The sequence below is a fragment of the Pieris rapae genome, chromosome 7 (assembly GCF_905147795.1).
Source record: "Pieris rapae chromosome 7, ilPieRapa1.1, whole genome shotgun sequence".
Taxonomy (NCBI): domain Eukaryota; kingdom Metazoa; phylum Arthropoda; class Insecta; order Lepidoptera; family Pieridae; genus Pieris; species Pieris rapae.
This window is the reverse complement of record NC_059515.1, coordinates 5,805,390-5,824,250: the sequence shown is the minus strand read 5'-3', so window position 1 is coordinate 5,824,250 and position 18,861 is coordinate 5,805,390. Positions and strand designations below refer to the sequence as shown.

At 31.8% G+C, this 18,861-nt stretch overlaps 2 protein-coding genes across 2 annotated transcripts in view; one reads left to right on the top strand and one right to left on the bottom strand.

The window, feature by feature from the left end:
* Positions 1–1,609: 1,609 nt before the first annotated feature.
* LOC110993548 (UBX domain-containing protein 6) lies at positions 1,610–8,284 on the top strand. Its single transcript, XM_022259849.2, has 9 exons — positions 1,610–1,751; positions 1,957–2,283; positions 2,453–2,583; positions 2,941–3,082; positions 3,490–3,584; positions 4,196–4,346; positions 5,585–5,742; positions 6,189–6,318; positions 6,622–8,284. Exons 2-9 carry the CDS (start codon positions 2,038–2,040, stop codon positions 6,895–6,897), a joined length of 1,329 nt encoding a protein of 442 aa, XP_022115541.2. The 5' UTR covers positions 1,610–1,751; positions 1,957–2,037; the 3' UTR covers positions 6,898–8,284.
* Positions 8,285–9,481: 1,197 nt separating this feature from the next.
* LOC110993527 (structural maintenance of chromosomes protein 4) overlaps positions 9,482–18,861 on the bottom strand; it is a 32,066-nt gene continuing 22,686 nt past the window's right edge. Inside the window, exons 13-24 of the mRNA XM_045628814.1 lie at positions 18,042–18,226; positions 17,537–17,666; positions 16,243–16,384; positions 15,713–15,841; positions 14,040–14,197; positions 13,124–13,262; positions 12,699–12,878; positions 11,952–12,131; positions 11,120–11,249; positions 10,676–10,793; positions 10,094–10,277; positions 9,482–9,736 (exon numbers count right to left, since the gene is read on the bottom strand). Of these exons, the coding sequence (XP_045484770.1) occupies positions 9,569–9,736; positions 10,094–10,277; positions 10,676–10,793; positions 11,120–11,249; positions 11,952–12,131; positions 12,699–12,878; positions 13,124–13,262; positions 14,040–14,197; positions 15,713–15,841; positions 16,243–16,384; positions 17,537–17,666; positions 18,042–18,226 (1,843 nt within the window). The 3' untranslated portion in view covers positions 9,482–9,568. The remainder of the gene's footprint in view (positions 9,737–10,093; positions 10,278–10,675; positions 10,794–11,119; positions 11,250–11,951; positions 12,132–12,698; positions 12,879–13,123; positions 13,263–14,039; positions 14,198–15,712; positions 15,842–16,242; positions 16,385–17,536; positions 17,667–18,041; positions 18,227–18,861) is intronic.

Sequence of the window (18,861 nt, the reverse complement as noted above, 5' to 3'; positions counted from 1 at the left end):
CTAAGGTTAAGTTTCACAGGAATTTTAAAACTAAAGTAGACTAAATAGTCGAAAATTCTCGAAATGTGAAACGCTACAAAACGTGACATATTTTTGTTATGTTGGGTCTAAATAATTATAGTTATAATAAATAATTACAGGTATTTATGTATAGGTACGATTGAATTCAATAAAACTTTTTCCGTAAACTTACCGAAATCAACAAAATAACAGTTTCACAGTATACGTTTTGAGTTTATTTGGTAGCAGTGGTTAGTTTAATTTCACAAAATAGACTACTGTCTTTTAATCTTAGTAATCTAATCATCATGTTATATCGACGTCTATTATAATTATTGTACTTACATAATGATAGTGTAAAAAGCTTTACTATACATTATTCACATACTTATAACCTATACAAATTTTCATGTTACCTACGTATCGTTTATATATTGTTAGATGATAAGTGCTATTGTAGAAAATCTACAACTCTTTGTTATGATAACATACCTAATATTTAAGAATCCTTAGTTAAGCAATAATGAATAATAACTTAATTTCTTTGCACACGCAATGATTTATATGAAATAAAACTGCTACAAAGCTTCTATTATACCAAAAAATTTATTAATTACAAACGCGTTCATCATAATACTTTTAATTTTAATGGCTACATTGCGTGCCCAAGCTCATTTAGTTCTAAGCCGTAATGCTCGATTCGAAAAATTTTAAATACTAGACTGGCAGTTCCTTGAATTCCTAATGGTTTTTCTTTTTATACACTTTTCACCAAGGTCATATCTATTACATTCCAACAATAGGTATGTGTACTCGGCTTTAAGACTCGGCTAAAAAGGCAGAATATCGTTAGTTCATTACTCCTACTGGACTTGTATTTTCATGGTATACCTACCTATAATAAGTACCTAGACTATTAAATACTTGAACGGAACGGTAACGATTAGCCCTTTCGTTTTATTAACATTTAAATCTGTAGCCATAGGTCAAAATATGATAAAATATGCAATTTCATTCCTTTACAGGACAAGAAAAATAAATTATTAACAACAACAGCGCTACGGATACTGTGAGAACTACATCGAAATCGCATAAAACGTTTGGATCCGTATCGCTATTGGAAGCTATATAGTACGGGCACTCGTTAACAGCCAGTATAAATGTCGTATTTTTTCATCTTAATTTTAGCTTAAGTAAATTAAATGGAATACATTTATTCTGCCTATATAGGGAATTTGGAAATTTTCGAATGACAAATATAACATTGACAAAAATAATATAATGATTAATATGTCAGTACTGAATTGTCAATTGTCAATATTTAGTATTCGTCATTCAACAGTATTTCTTTAATGTTATAGATATTTCCTTACTGTATTTTTGTTTCATTTTTATTCGAAATTAAAATGTTTTTGTAGTTTCCACGTGTGTAATGTCGTTATTCGAAAACACAGCTTTTAATTCCACGCTTTACGAGGCTCTGTATCTTCAAATAGAGGATACTTTAAGCTTTGCAAAAGATTTTTTTCAGTCCTGCGTATCATCGCTGCCGATTGATAATTTACCAAAAAGTTTCGTCAATCTTGATGATTTCACATTCTACGATAATCTAGCAAAGGTTTTTTTCTTTAACGAGTTTCAGTTACTGCTATTGAAAACATTTTTCCTTATTCTGCTGTTTACTTTGTTATTGATTTTCGTGTCCTGGCGAGTATATGGTAACCGGATATCAGAACGGTTTATGAAACCCGGTAAGTGTTATAATTTCTATTTTATTTAACTAATTAGTGCTAATTGTTTTAGCGTGTGCAGTTATTGTCATGTGCAATAACAATAAAATGGTAATATCACCAGTTTGTTACTTGAAAATGTAAACTTATTATAAAGTATCAAATTTTGATAACACAATATATATATATATATAAACTATGTTTTGTTTTTTTGTAATATTTTCAGCAACTTCAGCCACAATAGCACAATTAAAAGAGAGTGTCTCAAAACTGAAACTACCAAAAGAGCACACACCAAGAATCTAAAATGGCAGACAAGATCAAAAAATTTTTTCAAAAGAAAAAGGCTGATGCTAAATTTAAGTTAGCTGGTCCAGGCCACAGGTTAAGTGAATCTTCTATAAGTAATCAATCAGTTGTTAAGAAGGAAGCTTTTGTGGTGAAAAGAAGTGGTTTGTCTGAAGAAAGTAAAATAGCTGCTGATGCTGCCTTAGCTAGATTGCAACAAAAACGAGATAATCCAGCATTTAACACTTCATTAGCAGCTATTAAGGTTTGAAGCAAACTTGCAATTATTTACTTTTTTTAAAGCATCCATTAGAAATCATTTATCTATAATTCTATTTTGTTGGACTATGCATTTTTTTCCATTTTATGTCCTTGACAATGATTGTGACTCCTGTAAAAGGTTCTTAATAGTGATTTAATGGTTTTTCAACTAGGCTCAGGTAAAACGGGAATTAGAAAATGAAGAAAGCCATTCAAAATCTGTGCAACCAGCAGTCCCAAAAGAGAGACAAGAAATTGAGACTGAATTACCAGGAAACTTTGCTGCATCTGGAGTTTTCTTTAAGTGAGAAAGATAGTATATAGCATATTAGAAAGATGAGGTTGTAACACTTCAGAATAAACACGTTTTGCTTTTTATGAGTAATCATATCTAGGAAGGTTTTGGATAATTTAAATATTACCAATACATAAGTTTTTCAATTGCCCATATATAATTACTATTAAAGAGACAAATATTATAAAAATTTAAGCAAAATTCCCGTCAACATACTATTGTTCATTTGCTTATTTTAATCGTTATTTACAATCAGAGCAGCACTGGGAACCTGTATACACTTTACTTTATAACAAACTAAACAACAACCAATAACAACTTACAAAATTATGAATTACAATTAAGTTATACTTTATTTAATTTCAGGTGTCCCATAATAAGTAATGACATTCTACCAAGAGATGAATGGAAACAAAATATTAAAAAATTCCTCTATGAGCAATTGGAGGAAGAAAGAGGCCTCACAGCCTGTCTTATTATTCAATCTTGTAATAACAATAGAGAAAAGGTTAGTTTTTTAATAAGATTAATAAATTAAACCTTAAAACAACAAACTATATTCCAAAAGGCATCTTTTATTCACAATCTCCCCTTGAACATTCTCAACTATTTCAAAGTTCATAAGGATATGACAGCTCTTGAAAGCAGATTTAAGTTTAAGTGATATTGTACAATATGGGCCTTAGAATATAATATAACTTTGATTCAAACTAATATGTTTATCATTTGAACAACTGAACAATTTTTACCCAGTGCATATATGCATGGTAACTATTTATTATATAAATACCAATGAAAAAACTATTTATTATGTTTATTATTATTTATCTTTAATAACCACCAAAACACTGTCTGGTGTTTTATCTGCTGATTGCAACTGTGTGGAGTGAAATCATTATCGCAACACAATTTCAGATAGATACCTGTGTGGAGACATTATGCAAATATTTGGAAAACATTATCACATACCCTGAAGAGGAGAAGTATCAGAAAATTAGAATGTCTAACCGGTACTTATATCTTGTTTTTCTAGAACTGGTATTGTAAATTTATACCAAAAATTTATATTTGTATTATTGCATTTTATATTTGAGCAATATTCTCTATAGATACCATAAATTTGCATATGTGTAGCAGTATTTGTAAGGAATTATTTTAAACCTGCAGACGTAAGATAACTAAATTATGCACTAAAGTACCGTTTAAAAATATTACATATTTCTTATTACATTTTTTTAAATCTATGTGAATTATATTAAATACATAACATAGTTATGAGCTAGGGGATCGGATAGAAAATGCTGTAGTACAGTCAAGGGTTTATAATAATCTTGAACAGTGTTCGGTTTCTAAGTAGGATTGCTACTGAGTAGCCATTGCACAATTTTAAAACGACGTACTATCTATCTCTTTCTCGCACATTGCTCCGTCCTTGTCGTATGGCGTTCTAGTGTAGTAAACCTGTCTTCGTAACAATATAATATTCAGAAACAAGACTTGCTGTTAGTTTAACTGCTATACATAACAAAATTCAATAGAATTTATAATAGTTTCTGAATCACTAATCAGTAGTAATAAGTAGAATACAAGCCAGATTTTTAATGCTTAATATAAATTTCAGGGCTTTTTGTGATCGAGTCCAACCAATAGAGGGCGCCTTAGATTTATTGTTAGCCGCTGGCTTCGTTGAGCAGAAAATGGATAATAATGGTGTACAGGAAGATTATCTTGTATTCCAAAAAGATAATGTGCCTTCTATTGAGAGTTTGACGGTAAGTAATATTATCTAAGTCCTATAAGCTGACAGAATTTAACATTGTTATTTTTGTTTTCAAAGCCTAAGTCTTGCTATGATATATGCCCTATGGTCTATGGTCTTTACAAAAAACTTTCTAATCATAACCAACTTAAATATTAATTTTTTAACTGACTTGGAACATATTGCTACATAATTTTATGCAAATAATTTAATCTACACTTTTTTTGATAGCATATCTTAACTTCTATTATAAAACTGTAGGTTTTGTTTAAATTTTAGTAGGCTTACCTCAGGAATGGATGGTTATGTTTAAAAATATCTAATTTTTTATTTATTTATTTATATATACATTCTAAAACAATGAGTATGCCTAAAAAATACAATAAAATATGACATCACAAATTTAACACACACATACACATCAATCACATTAGAACTTAAGCAATATATCAAAGGAACTAAAGAAACCACCAAAACAAAAACAAAATATTAATAATAACTAAATCTAATAGATAAAAATTACAGTAATAAACAAACAAAATTAAAACTTAAACCACATTAAGATTTAAGAGCCTGCAAAACAAAGTTACGGAATGTTGGTAGACTGTTGTAAAACACATCAATATTTTCATCTATGTTTGTAATAAAGTTGTAAGAGCGAGATAGCCTATTCACTGGACAATTAAAAATAGTAGATAAGCGAGCCGAAGGTACGTATCGTAGACTTTTAGTTCGAGTTACTCTAGGATTATCAATAAAGGAAAACTTTGTTAGAAGATTAATGTGGATATTAAAGTTAAATCTTATATATAAAATTCTTGTGTCACAGTAACCGAACTCCTCCGAAACGGCTCGACCGATTCTCATGAAATTTTGTGTGCGTATTGGGTAGGTCTGAGAATCGAACAACATCTATTTTTCATCCCCCTAAATGTTAAGGGTGGTCCACCCCTAAATTTTTTTATTTATTTTTTAGACAAAACTTTTCGTTTTTATTTTTTTACGATACACCATACAAAAATACATGCAACCCTAAATTTTCACCCCTCTACAATTATCCCTTATGTTTTTTTGTTAATTATAAACTTTAACTTTTTGACACAAAAACATGGCAAAACAACGTTTGCCGGGTCAGCTAGGATTTTATATAAATAAACTGTATTGGACAGTGAATTAATTCAGGAATGCTAGAAACGCTGATAAAACTTCGGAGAATGCACAGTTTATTAATATAATTAATGTATATTTCAGACATTAATAGACGCACTCCGTTCAGCTGAGCCGATTCAGTTAGAATTGGATCGAAATTTGCAAGTGCTTCTACCCTCACAAGCGGCCAATAAAGTGCAACTACCCCCATCGTTCTATGCACTCTCTATGGAGGAAATTAAGAGGGAGCAAAAGTTGAGGTATCATATCATATAATTCTATTACTTTATATAACTAATTTTATTAAATTCTTCTTATAAGATATTTGTTTATATTACGTATTTGCGTGTTGTTCTCACGAGTATGTAAGTGCGTGCTCCTATTTCACCATGCCTCCTGCTGATAGAGGACAAATCTTTGTTTTTTATTTATTTTATTATTCTTTATTAATCAAGATGTCATATGGAACATGGTGTAGTGGTTGCAGGTCCTTAAAAAACATTGTGTAAAAAAACTTGGCGATTAAGAAGATGGCGGACAGTTTATTGCCAGTTCTTCTCTTCCGTTCTACGCCCTTGATTTGAGAACTGGCAGTAAATGTAAATTTAGAATCATTTAATGTATATGTATTTCTTTTTTTGACGTTCATAAGTGTACATTATGTTACCTATATGAATGATTTTTGATTAGAATGAATAAATTTCAGAGCTGAAGCGATCGAAAAATCGCAAATGCTTCGCACTAAAGCTATGCGGGAAAAGGACGAACTTAGGGAAATGAGGAAATACAAGTTTGCCATAATTCGGATACGGTTCCCTGATGGCATATTGTTACAGGTATTTATTAATTATCAATCTTTAAACTATTATGGGTTCAATTCCAGCGAAATAAAGTTTTGTTTCGTTTTGGACATTAGAGGTTATTCATTTTTGCTAAAAACCAATATAACAACTTAACATATTTCATTGCTTCTACGAGACAATTTTATCGACAACGACTATTGTAGTAATATTTTCAGGGATAACATGTCATTCTATATACCTTAAATTTATATATTAATTATTTTTTATAATGAATAATTAAATAGTTAAACATTTTGGTAATAAATGTAAGGCTTTTAAAATGTATGTTTTTTTCAGGGAACATTTTCAGTGTATGAAAGATATATGGAGATTCACGAATTCGTTCAAGAAAATCTCGAACATAGTGGTTTACCGTTTATCCTAAATACACCAACCGGTCAAAAGTTACTCATTGAAGAAGATGCGAATAAGACCCTTATTGACTTGAAGCTAGTGCCGGCGACCGTTCTTAATTTCGCCTGGCACTCTAATGTCATCAAAGAGATTAATAATAGCCCAAATAAAGATGTTTATTTGAAGCCAGAGGTTATGGTTTTGGTGCGTGAAATGTAACTATCAGGTTACTTGACTTGAAACTGTAATGCAAATTAAAAAAAAATACGCTTAAATTTGACGGCGCTTAACGTATACATAGTGACGTCACTTCTCTGTTATCTGTGGTACTCACGATTACACAAACAGTTATCGTGATGTAACATATATTTTTGTTTTAAGCGCTCGTTTGGTAACTAAATATGAGCATCGTATCATTCGTATATATTAGTGCTGTCAAAAACTGTAATTTTTTTGGTCCATCTGGTTGGTGAGCGGCCATGAGATCTTTTGCATTCTGTTTTATAAACCATGATCAGTTCCTTTAGTTGTCGTATTTACGTATACGAACACGTGAAGTTCGTAAAGTACCTTCTATATACCTCTAATATTCATCGTAAAGTGAAATAATAAATGAAAACTTAAATTAACATTGTATAATAATTTGTGTCAGACAGACAGTCTATTTTGAATGTTGATGCATTTACTTTTATTGCATTCCTACACTTGAATTTTTTTCACTTTAAATTTGCCATTAGATCAACGCGATCGTTTAACGCGTCTAACGCCATTTCATAAGAGTGCTGCGCGTGAGTTTATTTCCATACATTTCGATTTACATTGCTTTTTTTGTCTAGTCTAGAAATGATTTCCACTTTATGAGAGTAGTTTTTTACTGACTTTCATTTGAAATGAGTTCCTGAAAAAATTCACTTTGTTGTTGGAGTATTTACTTTTACTGAGTAACGCTTTTTTTGTTTTTAGCTTCAAATAAAATTGTTATTTCAAACCAGAATTGGTGACATGAAATCGAATTTTCATGAGGGTACTTCGAAAAATTTATATATATACTTAATTTTAGTTTGGCGATGAGGATAAAATTCGTTTAACAGTCTTGTGTTTGTATCATAATGGACATGTTTGTCTTATTATGATTTACAGCTGTATATATTTTTTAATCAGGATTGTTAAGCACTATTTATGGTTGTGTTATTTTATTCTTCTTCAGATTTTCAAATAAGTTTTTCTTGTTAATTTTCATTGTTTTTTTTAATAAACATAACTAGACATGTGACAGTTATTTTGGTACCACGATTTATAAGAAACCATTTTCAAATGTAATGTATACTGTAAAACCAATAACTATCGTAATTAAAATTTTGTTAGCAGTGCTGCTTTCGATAACATTTACTAGATGGCGTCTAATTGGGTTTGGATGATATTCAGTTGAATAAATTGTCATAATAAATATAATGATCGATTTGATCCCCTAAAATAATACTATATCCACTAAAGTAACAATGAATTAATGCACCATAATATTTCACGTGCTTATTATTGTTAACTTTTAAATTGTTGATCAAGATGTTCATACTTGTGGTAAATAAAATAAATATAATCAACGTTTTACATTTGTTTCATTTATTCCGATTTACAAAAAAGTTAAGGCAACATCTTCAGCTATATTGTACTGATCTAGTTTTGAAATTATCGGTTATTTAAGGAAAATATTAGATACGGTGACGATCCCTTTCCAAGATTATATGTGTGCTTTGACCTTTAGATTGCAAAAAAACGAGTGCACCAAAAACCATATTGCTGACCTGTGTGCAAAAAAAATTAATAAAAGCAATATTCCATTTTATTCATATAACATAATCAACAAGAATATATTATTTATAAATATTACTGAAGTATTTCCGAAACAATTCGACTTAGGGTCCTTCAAGAAAAGAGCGTACCAATTCTTAAAAGGCCGGCAACGCACTCGCGAGCCCTCTGGCCATGGGCGGCGGTATCACTTAACATCAGGTGAGCCTCCTGCCCGTTTGCCTCCTGTTCTATAAAAAGAAATTTTGTAACAGGTTTACTTAACATCCAAAATTTGCCATTACGTGAAAACCGATTTTAAAGGACATTTCTTCTTGTCGGAGATTATATTTTCTTAATAACAGGCACCACTATGCTGTTCATCAGAGCCGCACGTAGATAAAAGTGATTGATACACAATTAATAGAATATAAAGATAACTCTAGATTAATGAATATAACCTATTTGAAATGCTTTATGCTGAGGCAATCGTAACTACTTACCCCTACTAATATTCATATAAACCCTTTATTTAATAAGCGGATACTTGGAACATTGCTTCATCAGCGTGTCAGACCGACCCAGCATCGAAATGTAAAAGATGGCCTTAAAGACTGTACTTTAATATTACTAACTAACAAATAATATTTTGTACGGGGTAACGGGGTAGCTCGACTTAATAACAAGTTGACTAGTAGACCTTCAAAATTGTACAAAATTATTATTTCTTATATAAGAAGTATATTTGTAGATACATAGCAAACTAAAGTGTCTATTTTTATTTGTTTCTGATTATTTTGACACGCTTTTAGATATTCACATGTCGGCCGCATAGGTTCAAATATGGCAAATTTCCAAAACAAATATATGTGATATGACTGAATTGGTTTATTTTAGGATGTCATTTTCACTAAGGGCATTTTTTTTTAAAATAAATACTGGTAACATGCATGTATAATTTATAGACAGAATTCTATAATTAAGGTCCTACGAGACGGATTATTAAAAGAAAAAATATTTCAGTATGTATATTTATTATAGCAATTCAAAGTATTTAGTCTTATGCATAGAAAAAAGTAAAAAAAAATTTAACACGTAAGCCTTAACTATTTATTAGATTATCGAAATTATCGTCTCCGGGTACTCTATTCTCGATTGTGACAGATTTAGTGCAATCTTGAGTTTTGTAGATCCCAACAAGACGATTGCAGGCTTCAAACATATTGTAACGGAGGGAGATTATGATGAACTGGGCGTTCTTCGTTCGTTCCTAAAAAGATTTCATATTAAACTAAGCGGGAATAAATATTTTCAAGTAAATTTTTTATAAGTGTAAGACATTGTTTTGAAATAAATATATTTGTGGCAAAATTGCATTTTATATAAAAATCTAAATATTTAACTTTAGGTATTTATTTTTACCATCTTATATTATAATAATCTTCGCTGTTTATTACTAAAATATGACTTCATTAGTGAAGAATAAAAAAAATACCATATCACTATTAAACAATTTTTTAGAAGAGATGTTACGAATACTGTGAAAAATAAACAATTAAATACATTCTCAACCAATCTCTCTTCTCTACCTATCGGTTAGGGCTTTTCAAGACAGGAACACTTATACCTTAATATAATTAGCCACGATTGAGATATTCTTAAAGTCCAAGGCGGCGTCTATTTCGTCCATCACATAAAGCGGTGTTGGCTTGTAGTAATGAAGGGCGAAGACCAAAGCCAATGATGATAACGTCTTCTCACCTCCGGAGAGATTTGAAATATTCTTCCACGATTTGTTTGGCGGTCGCACACTGAAGAAAAAATCTAAATATTTGTAACATGTATCTTTGATTATTCAATAGATTTAGAATGTCTATTTGTGATTCCACGGAATTAATGGTATACATATAATTATGTGCTAACAGATTTTTATTTTATTTTTTGATGTGAAATGAATGTGTTGTGGTTTATGACATTTTCCTTTGAATTATTGTTATGTAGAGGGAGGGTAAAACTTGCTGAGTTTCTTGTCCGTTCTTCTCAGAACAAGGCCTCCTGTTAGTTTTGCGAACGGATGGCGTAGTTTTGCTCTTTCGCGAATTTTGTAAACGTTTTTGACAGTCATAAGCATGCCCTAAGACGCATCGAAATTGAATAAATGAAATTTGATTTGATTTGAATCACGGAGGCACTTTTGGGAATGTATTACCTGAAAATAATTCCTTCAGTAAAAGGATCGAGTGAGTCGACGAGTTCGAGCTCCGCATCTCCTCCCAAAGTTATCATTTGATACATTTCCTTTAACTTCGTTGTTATTGTGTTGAAACCTGAAAAAATATAAGTAACTCTAAAAGAGGAACATTCACTTTTTCTTAATATGATCAAAATATTTTTACTGAAATTTAAGGCGTGGTTTCTTTTGACAGTGCCTCGGTTTTCGAAAACGAAAAATAGCAAGTCATTGCTTAATTTAAAGGATAATCAACCTGTATCATAATCTTCAATACATCTATTTTTGTAAGGTGTTAACTGTGTTATATTATGTGTGTCTTTGTATTTTATTTAAGCTATTTGAAATACATTAACCCATCACTATTCAGAAATCATCTCTCTCTACTTTTTATTGTATAGTAAAAATATTTTTCCAGCTTACCACTCAAGAAGTCAGTAGTCCTCTTTTTACGCAATTGGTCATACAAATTCCTCATCTCATTCCTTTTAGTTGTGATCTCATCTAACTCTGCTGCTCTCTTTAAATATAATTCTTCTTTCGCTCTGAAATCCTAAAATAGAAATATTTTTTTTTTATTCACATTTCGTTGCAAAGAAACACAAATGACACAATACATAAATATTACAAGGGATGCAACGGGCGGCCTTATCGCTGACAAGCGATCTCTTCCAGGAAACCCTAGTAAGAAAAGAAAAAAATAAAATAGAAATGATGAGTGCAAGAAGTGCATAATAACTTGTTCACTTTCAAAGATAAACAGACGTGATCCCTAATTTTTTTTATGAACGAACCAAATAACCAAAAACAATATTTTAAAATCTATTCGTAAGAGGTCATGTTATCTATGGAAAACTGTTTATAACTAACATGGAATTTCGATCTACACCTAATAATGTCAGCCAAATTTAGATTCGAGCTTTAAGATGAGATCAGCTTATTAGTAACTTATTTATGTCAAAAAACGTCTGGGTTTTGACACTTTTTAAGTTGTACTTAGCAGTATATTTGGATTCTGAATCTCACTCTTAGGCCCAATATCATGCCAGTATTAAATCTAATAACATTCTTATTTTTCATTTATATAAGGGGGCTCTTCTGATGTTGAGTGATATCGGTATCGGTGATAGAGAAGCCGACGTTGAATTGGTTCGGAAATACTTCAGAAATGAAAGGAACCTCTATTCTTGTAGGCGACCAAAACCGATTTTCCTACAACGAACTAAAATAAAATCTGAAGAGAATAAATATTCACCTGAATCGCTTGTAAATTGGGTTTATTATCTCCAACTCTAGCTTTTTGTGCTGTCAGCCGGTTTCTCAATTCATCCACTGAACATTCCTCTAGCTCTTCACTCGCGTGCGTCACCAATGGAGTGGGGCGTGTTATACCCGGAATCTCTATACCTGGATCTTCTAGTTTCAGAGATTTTAACTGAAAATTATCAAATCATTAAATACACATATTGAAAACCATATTTATATAAAGAATACATACTGTTTTGACAAGAAGAACCAACTCTGTACCATAAACCCACCAAATATCTTTTGCCAACCTTTTTTTAATAATACTTTAAATTGCACAAACTTAACGTATAAGACAGACAAACATACAATACTATTGCTATTCCTTTTTCTTTGATCTTCTGATCTGATCTTTAGATTTTAAGTCACTGGACACTCGCATGCTAGAGGGCTCGCCAGTACTTTTCTTACGACGCGGGGCGGAATTAATTATTGTTAATATTATTTTTAGGTTTAATGGATGGTAATGAATGGTTTTACTATTAGGTACAAAAAAACGTTACGGCCCGTTACATAGGGGGGGGGGGGGTTTCAAGAATCTCAAAAATTTACGTGACGTAATATTTGAACGCCTTACTTAACGTACGTTTAACGTAATATTTGAGTCTTAAGATGGAAAAAGTTAGAGGGACGCTCCCTTAGTGGGCAAACAAGTCTTAAGATGGAAAAAGTTAGAGGGAACCAGTGGATATCTCACCTCTCTGTCCCACTGTGGAGTCTTACAGTTACAGTCCTGTATAGACTTCTCCATTTTACTAACTGCGTTGTTCGCTTCGAGCCTTTCGCTTTTCAGTTTATTCTCCTTTTCCTGCAACTTCACTATGTCCTTGCGTAGTCCGGCAAATTCACTTGTACCCTCCGTTATTCGCTCACCTAACTGTAAACCACGTTTGAACCATTATCACCATGGAAATATTTTAATAATCCCGTCAGTTCTATAATTTCAAGAATGATTTTTAATTCCATAGAAATTTGTATGTACAGTCTCAAATGTTCAGACTCGTATTGTAATTGATAAATGTGCCAGGCCAAAAAGGTTCGCCATCTCTCGCATGTAAAAAATGATAGCTGTCAAAATTCTGGAATTAAAAATCAGAATTTAACTATTTTTTACTCAATTACCTCTTCAAACTCCTTTTGCAGTTCTGACACGTCCAAGGTGAGTTGTTTCTTCTGATTTTTAAGACTCTCCAAATTTTCTTCTGTGTCCTTCAAATCTGTCTCCATTTGTGTTATCTTATCTTTGGATTTCTTTGCATTACTGAAAAAAAATATGTCTATGTCAGTTACGAATGAATAATGAATACTATTCAATTTAAAAATACATATTTACATGAAGCCATAATCAAAAATCTCAACAAGATTACAGAGTTTTGGTAACTAAGCGATAAGCATTGTATTTTCCTTCGATGACTACTATAATATGTGTTCTTTGATGACTAATGATTTTCCTTAACTATTTAAGAACTCATAAAGTTGCAAGATATAAAAAAAAAATACGTTTTTGTTAGCCCGTTCCAAAGCCAATTCTAAAAACATGTATTAAACGGAAATGCGTAGTGTGTTATGCGGGAAACCGTTAGGTTATTTTAGTACCTCTGTATTCGCTAGTTTCATTGAACCTAAACACAATGTATATTTCGAAATTGTGTAGAAACACACACTTTAAATAGTAATTTAAAGTTAAAAATTCATAAATTTTTAACACAAATTTAAAGTCAGGTATAAATCTTACCTCGCACTACTCGTTCTTTTTTTTTACTTTTTCTCTGACAAACAAAAATCATATAATAATCCTTTATCTATGGTCATCGATTCTATTCTATACAAGAATAAATTAATAGAATATTTAATTTAATTAATCGCTAATTGCAAGTTATATTGAAAGAACTATCCCTCAAAAAAGAACGACAATTATTTACATACATAAATACATTGTTGTAACGTATTATGTACGAAATTTTATGAAGTTTTTGTGAGAAAATAAATAAAGATTATTATTATATTATTAACTGTCAAGTTATTTGAAGAAACTGACCGTACACTAGTGTTGATTCCCACCCGTAGCTTAGCGATCTCAGCGTTAACTTTATCGATCTTCTTTCCAAGATCTTCAACTACTTTCTGCAACTCCTTCACTTTGTTCCCAGCCACCGTCGCTATCTGAGCATCTATCCCGTGTACTTCTTTTTCCACCTTTCAGAAGAAATAAATTATAATAATCAAATTTCAAGGTCCAAAATGCGATATTTTTTTAAAGTAATAATGTACATTTTATGTGTGTAACAGTGGCGAAGAGTCCATACAAGCCGATTCCCACCGGGTTACCTTTCAAAAATCAGTTCCATATTCATACAAAAGTATTTACATTCTATTTCATTAACAAAGTATTATTAATTAAATGCCTGCGCGATTTACAATAGCAATAGTAATTCTTAGCAATACCCTAAGTATCACATTTCATTTTATAGTCGTAAATTAATCAGCGCGTCAATTTTTCGTACCTAAATTACATTAAAGGTAACTCGACGAATTACAGCTTATCTCGGCCAACGTTTTACTATGAGGCGAAAAGAGACAGAGCGTGTCAAACCATCTCTTTCTAATGCTCGCTAACTGTACGTAAAATTTAAAGAAAGATAAGGCTGATCGCGACCGGCTTGCAGTTCTCTCCTCTCCTCTATTAGAAAGAGACAAAGAAATTATTGTTATTGAACCACGGCACGGGAGAAAGAAAACACGACAAAATTAAAAAGAATTAGCGTTATAATGAAATCCTTCGCAAGTCATATTCTTTTTATTTTGGCATATTTTCGCGTTCCATTTCGTTTGGTTGAAAATAGATTATTTTTAGTATGTGACATGTGTTCCTATACCACTGGTGCGTGATAATTTAGTTTGTTATATTATTTTAATATTTGTGTTATTTAAACTGTGACTGATTCTGTAAGGTAATTTAATCGCAGATTTGGTTAAATACTGTGGATTTTGTTTGTTATTATGGCTTTAATTCATATAGAGTGCTGTTCAACAGACTACCTGCTTACAAAAGAAACTTCATTTTCAAAACTAAGTTATGCATACAAGAAGCATGTTATTCAGTTAGGTCGAGCAATCCCACACATGATTATTGATTGCAAAAGGCGAGATGGATTTTTTAAACATTTTCACGCGTCGTTATATGATAAATATACATGGATGACAGGCAGTTGCAAACTGAACAAAATGTTCTGTCATCCGTGTTTGTTATTTTCTGATTCGAAATCTGTTTGGAGCAGTACGGGTTTTACGGATATTAATAATTTGTCCGACCGGCTTCCCTTTGCCAAAATTTCACCCTTCGCCACTGGTGTGTAATATGTGTGTTGTGGTTGTTAGTGGCCCTGGCTCAGCATTATGCTGTGAAGAGGAAGTGTGCAAAAAGTAAATAGGGCCATTCAAGGATATAACTAATATAACGGAACCACTATTGCAATTGATTTTCTTATGTGGTGATTACGTCAATAGTAATTGTTTACTTTTTATGTGTACATACATTGTCTATGCTTGCAAACACATGCAAAGATTCCTACAAATATAAATACGTTTAGGTACTATTGGGAGCTTAGCTTACTTTTGATTACAAGAGGGAATAAATGGCAACATTGAAATCTGCTTACGACCCCTATATACTACATGAAAAACTATATAAAATTACATAAAGCTTTTTACCTCTCCAGCATCGTTCTTAGCCTTGTTAAGTTGATCTTCAGCTTTTTGAACTTTACCTTCCAGCCTTGACTTTTGTGCTTCATCTACTTTACAAGAGTCCACCTTTCTCTCTTGTTGTTGAACTTGTTTCTAAAATAATATTCAATACTGTATCTACTGCGGGCACATTAAATATACTATTTACTATTTCATTGATTTTTTGTATATAATAATTTTCATTATTTATGACTATATTAACTATACTAACAATAGTTGAGTATTAAAATTAGGCTTAATATATTCAAATTACTTTTATAACTTTAAGCAATCACCTTGTACATTCCATGCTTGTAACTATATCATACCCAGAGTCTATACAACGGTGATAGTATTTACTAATAATTTATTTATTTAAATACAATCCTTTTGATTAATTTTAATATTTATCGTTAATCACTACTGCATTTTAGTCTTTTTTTCCATACGCCAAAGAAGTATAACATTTAACGCGAGTACGTAATTACACGTACTCTTTTTTTAAAGACAAATACCTGTAAGTTGGGCACTTGCTCCTTCAAACTATTCAACTCAATTTCAAGTTTATGCAACAACCTCTTCCCCTCTTGAACACCTCCCTGAAGTGACGAAAATTTCTCTTCCAAGGTAGCTTGTTCACTCCGGATTTCTGATAACCTAAATCATTTTTGTTAGTATAACAAGGAAACTTTCACAGAATTTTACATTTCAGAATATTTATATTTTATCTATATTAACTTATCTAATATATAAAATCCTCGTGTCACAATGTTCGTTCCCATACTCCTGCGAAACGGCTTGACCGATTCTTAATTTTTTTATGCATATTAAGTAAGTCTGAGAATCGGATACTATTTATCTTTCAAGCCCCTACATGATAAGGGGTGGCCACCCGAAATTTTTACTTTTTAGACAAAATCTTTTGTTTTGATTTTCAAAAAGACATACAACCCTTTTTATCATCTACCCTCTACGATAAACCTGTATTTGTTAGTGAAGAATTTATAACATGAACTCTGAGTTCGGTTTTTCGGAACGAAAACTTTTTCGTTCCGAACAGAACAGTCGAACAGTCTCTGAGGTAGCATAGCAAAATATTCCATGTTTAATAAGAATGCTTCAGGAATAACGAAGATGGAATACATGGGATATTAGATAATTATTTTATTTAACCCAGTGTTGACCTCGTGTCTTCGTCTTGTGACTCACATCCCTGAGGACGCAGGTTCGAACTCTGGCACTTCTGTGCACAGATGGACTTTCTGTTTATGTACGCATTTAGTAGTAATAGTATGATGAACTACTTGTTGAGAAATCAAATGATCACGAAACATAGATATCTAAAAGGTAGAAGTGCCACTCAATATTTTTATAGATTATGGAATAAATTAATCATTTTTTTTTTATTTTTACGAAGTAACTTCTGATGTTAACACGTTGAAACCGGATATATATAAACGATAATAAATTTAAACAAGAAATATAGAAAATGGGACCCAATATCAATTGTTAACTTAGCAATAATAATCTATTGGTTATATATGTGTAATTTAGTCTGTGGTCCGATATGTGTTAAAGGGGAGTAAATTGTGTCATCAATAATTCTTAGAGATTTCTTGCAAACCGAGATTTTCCTTTCAAATTCTAATACTTAAATAGTCAATGTCATTTAACTCCTAATTATTTCAATGGTCACGTGACAAAGAGTGAGCTAATGTACAAACATGTTTACATACAAATTTGTTTGTCTGAAGTATGTTTAACAAACACATTTAATTCAGTCCTTTTTATTAGTAGCTAATTTGATACCTCTGCTCAGTCCGAGATAACTTCTCCTCTGTCTGCTGAATAACTCGAGGGTCCTGTTCGCTGGTGTCTTGCTGCACTGAGCTGGACATCCTTCCCCGGGAGACGGATTTACCACCACCGGACATTGTACCTGAAAATCAATTTATCTTACAATTTGAGATACAATTCTCATAACGTCGGCAACGCACTTCTGTCAATGACGGAATCACTTAATAACACATACTTTCATCAATATTTGGATTAAGATATCTATCTCAGATGGTCAAAAATGGATTGGTTATTGGGTTTGGGCGTTAATTAATCATTTAACACTTCTTTTGTCCAGATCGGTCCATGAAGCTTTTCTTTTATAGAACAGGTGACAAACAGGTAGGAGGCTCACCTGATGTTAAGTGATACCGCCGCCCATGGACACTCAATGGCAGAGGGCTCGCGAGTGCGTTGCTGACATATAAAAAAATTACACATAAAATGACCGAGTTTTTCGAACTCAGATAAAAATTACCAGCAATCTCAATGACATCTCCATTAAGTGTTACCACTCGATATCTCGTTGCTCCATACGCGATTCGTGACGCTTGCTCTAATTCTTTTGCGACCAGCGTATCCCGTAACGCATAATAAAAGGCCGGCAACACACGCTCGTCCTTCACTTGGACTAGATCGAACAGGCGAGGAACGTTTTCTGGGCTAGAAATTAAACATGTATTTGTCCTAAAATCGATTCTCCTACATTCTACTCTCTCCTTTCTTCTCTTCCCTTTGCCATTCAAGAAGCTGTCTTGAATTGGTGGAACAAATTTATTCGGATCTATTCGATACCTTATCGCGGTTAAAGGATCTCAGGGGCCATCGATTTAAAGAAGAAGATGGAGTTACCGCGGTATACGATTTTTAAGGGAAGGTTTTATCAAAAGGAATATTTGGCTTTGAAAGAAAATTACTACACGAGGTAACAATACATAGTACGAGTAACAGTACATTTTATAATAGATATTTGCGACATTCTTATTTTCAGTTTTAATTTTTTACCTCTAGTAGGTATAAATAGAAGATATTCATAAAAATATTTTTCTCCATATTTTTTTTTTCAATGGATTGCATTATGTCTTTTTTTCGCATGGAGATATGATGATACGAAACAAAGTGTCATTCAGAGTATCTGTATAAAACATTTAACATGTTAGCGTTATTGAGTAAAATTACTTTAGTAAATAATCATTATTTACTAAAAAACAATCTTCAAACAAAGAGTTTATTTTTGTCGGAACCTGTTTGATATGGGCTTGATAGAAAAATAATATATGTGTAATTCAAGAATGATA

Excerpts from the sequence above, each read along its gene's own strand:
- LOC110993548 (XM_022259849.2), top strand. The coding sequence starts at position 2,038 with ATGGCAGACAAGATCAAAAAATTTTTTCAAAAGAAAAAGGCTGATGCT. Across the intron at positions 3,585-4,195 it reads AAAATTAGAATGTCTAACCG|GGCTTTTTGTGATCGAGTCC; the intron begins GTACTTATATCT and ends TATAAATTTCAG. Across the intron at positions 5,743-6,188 it reads AAGAGGGAGCAAAAGTTGAG|AGCTGAAGCGATCGAAAAAT; the intron begins GTATCATATCAT and ends AATAAATTTCAG.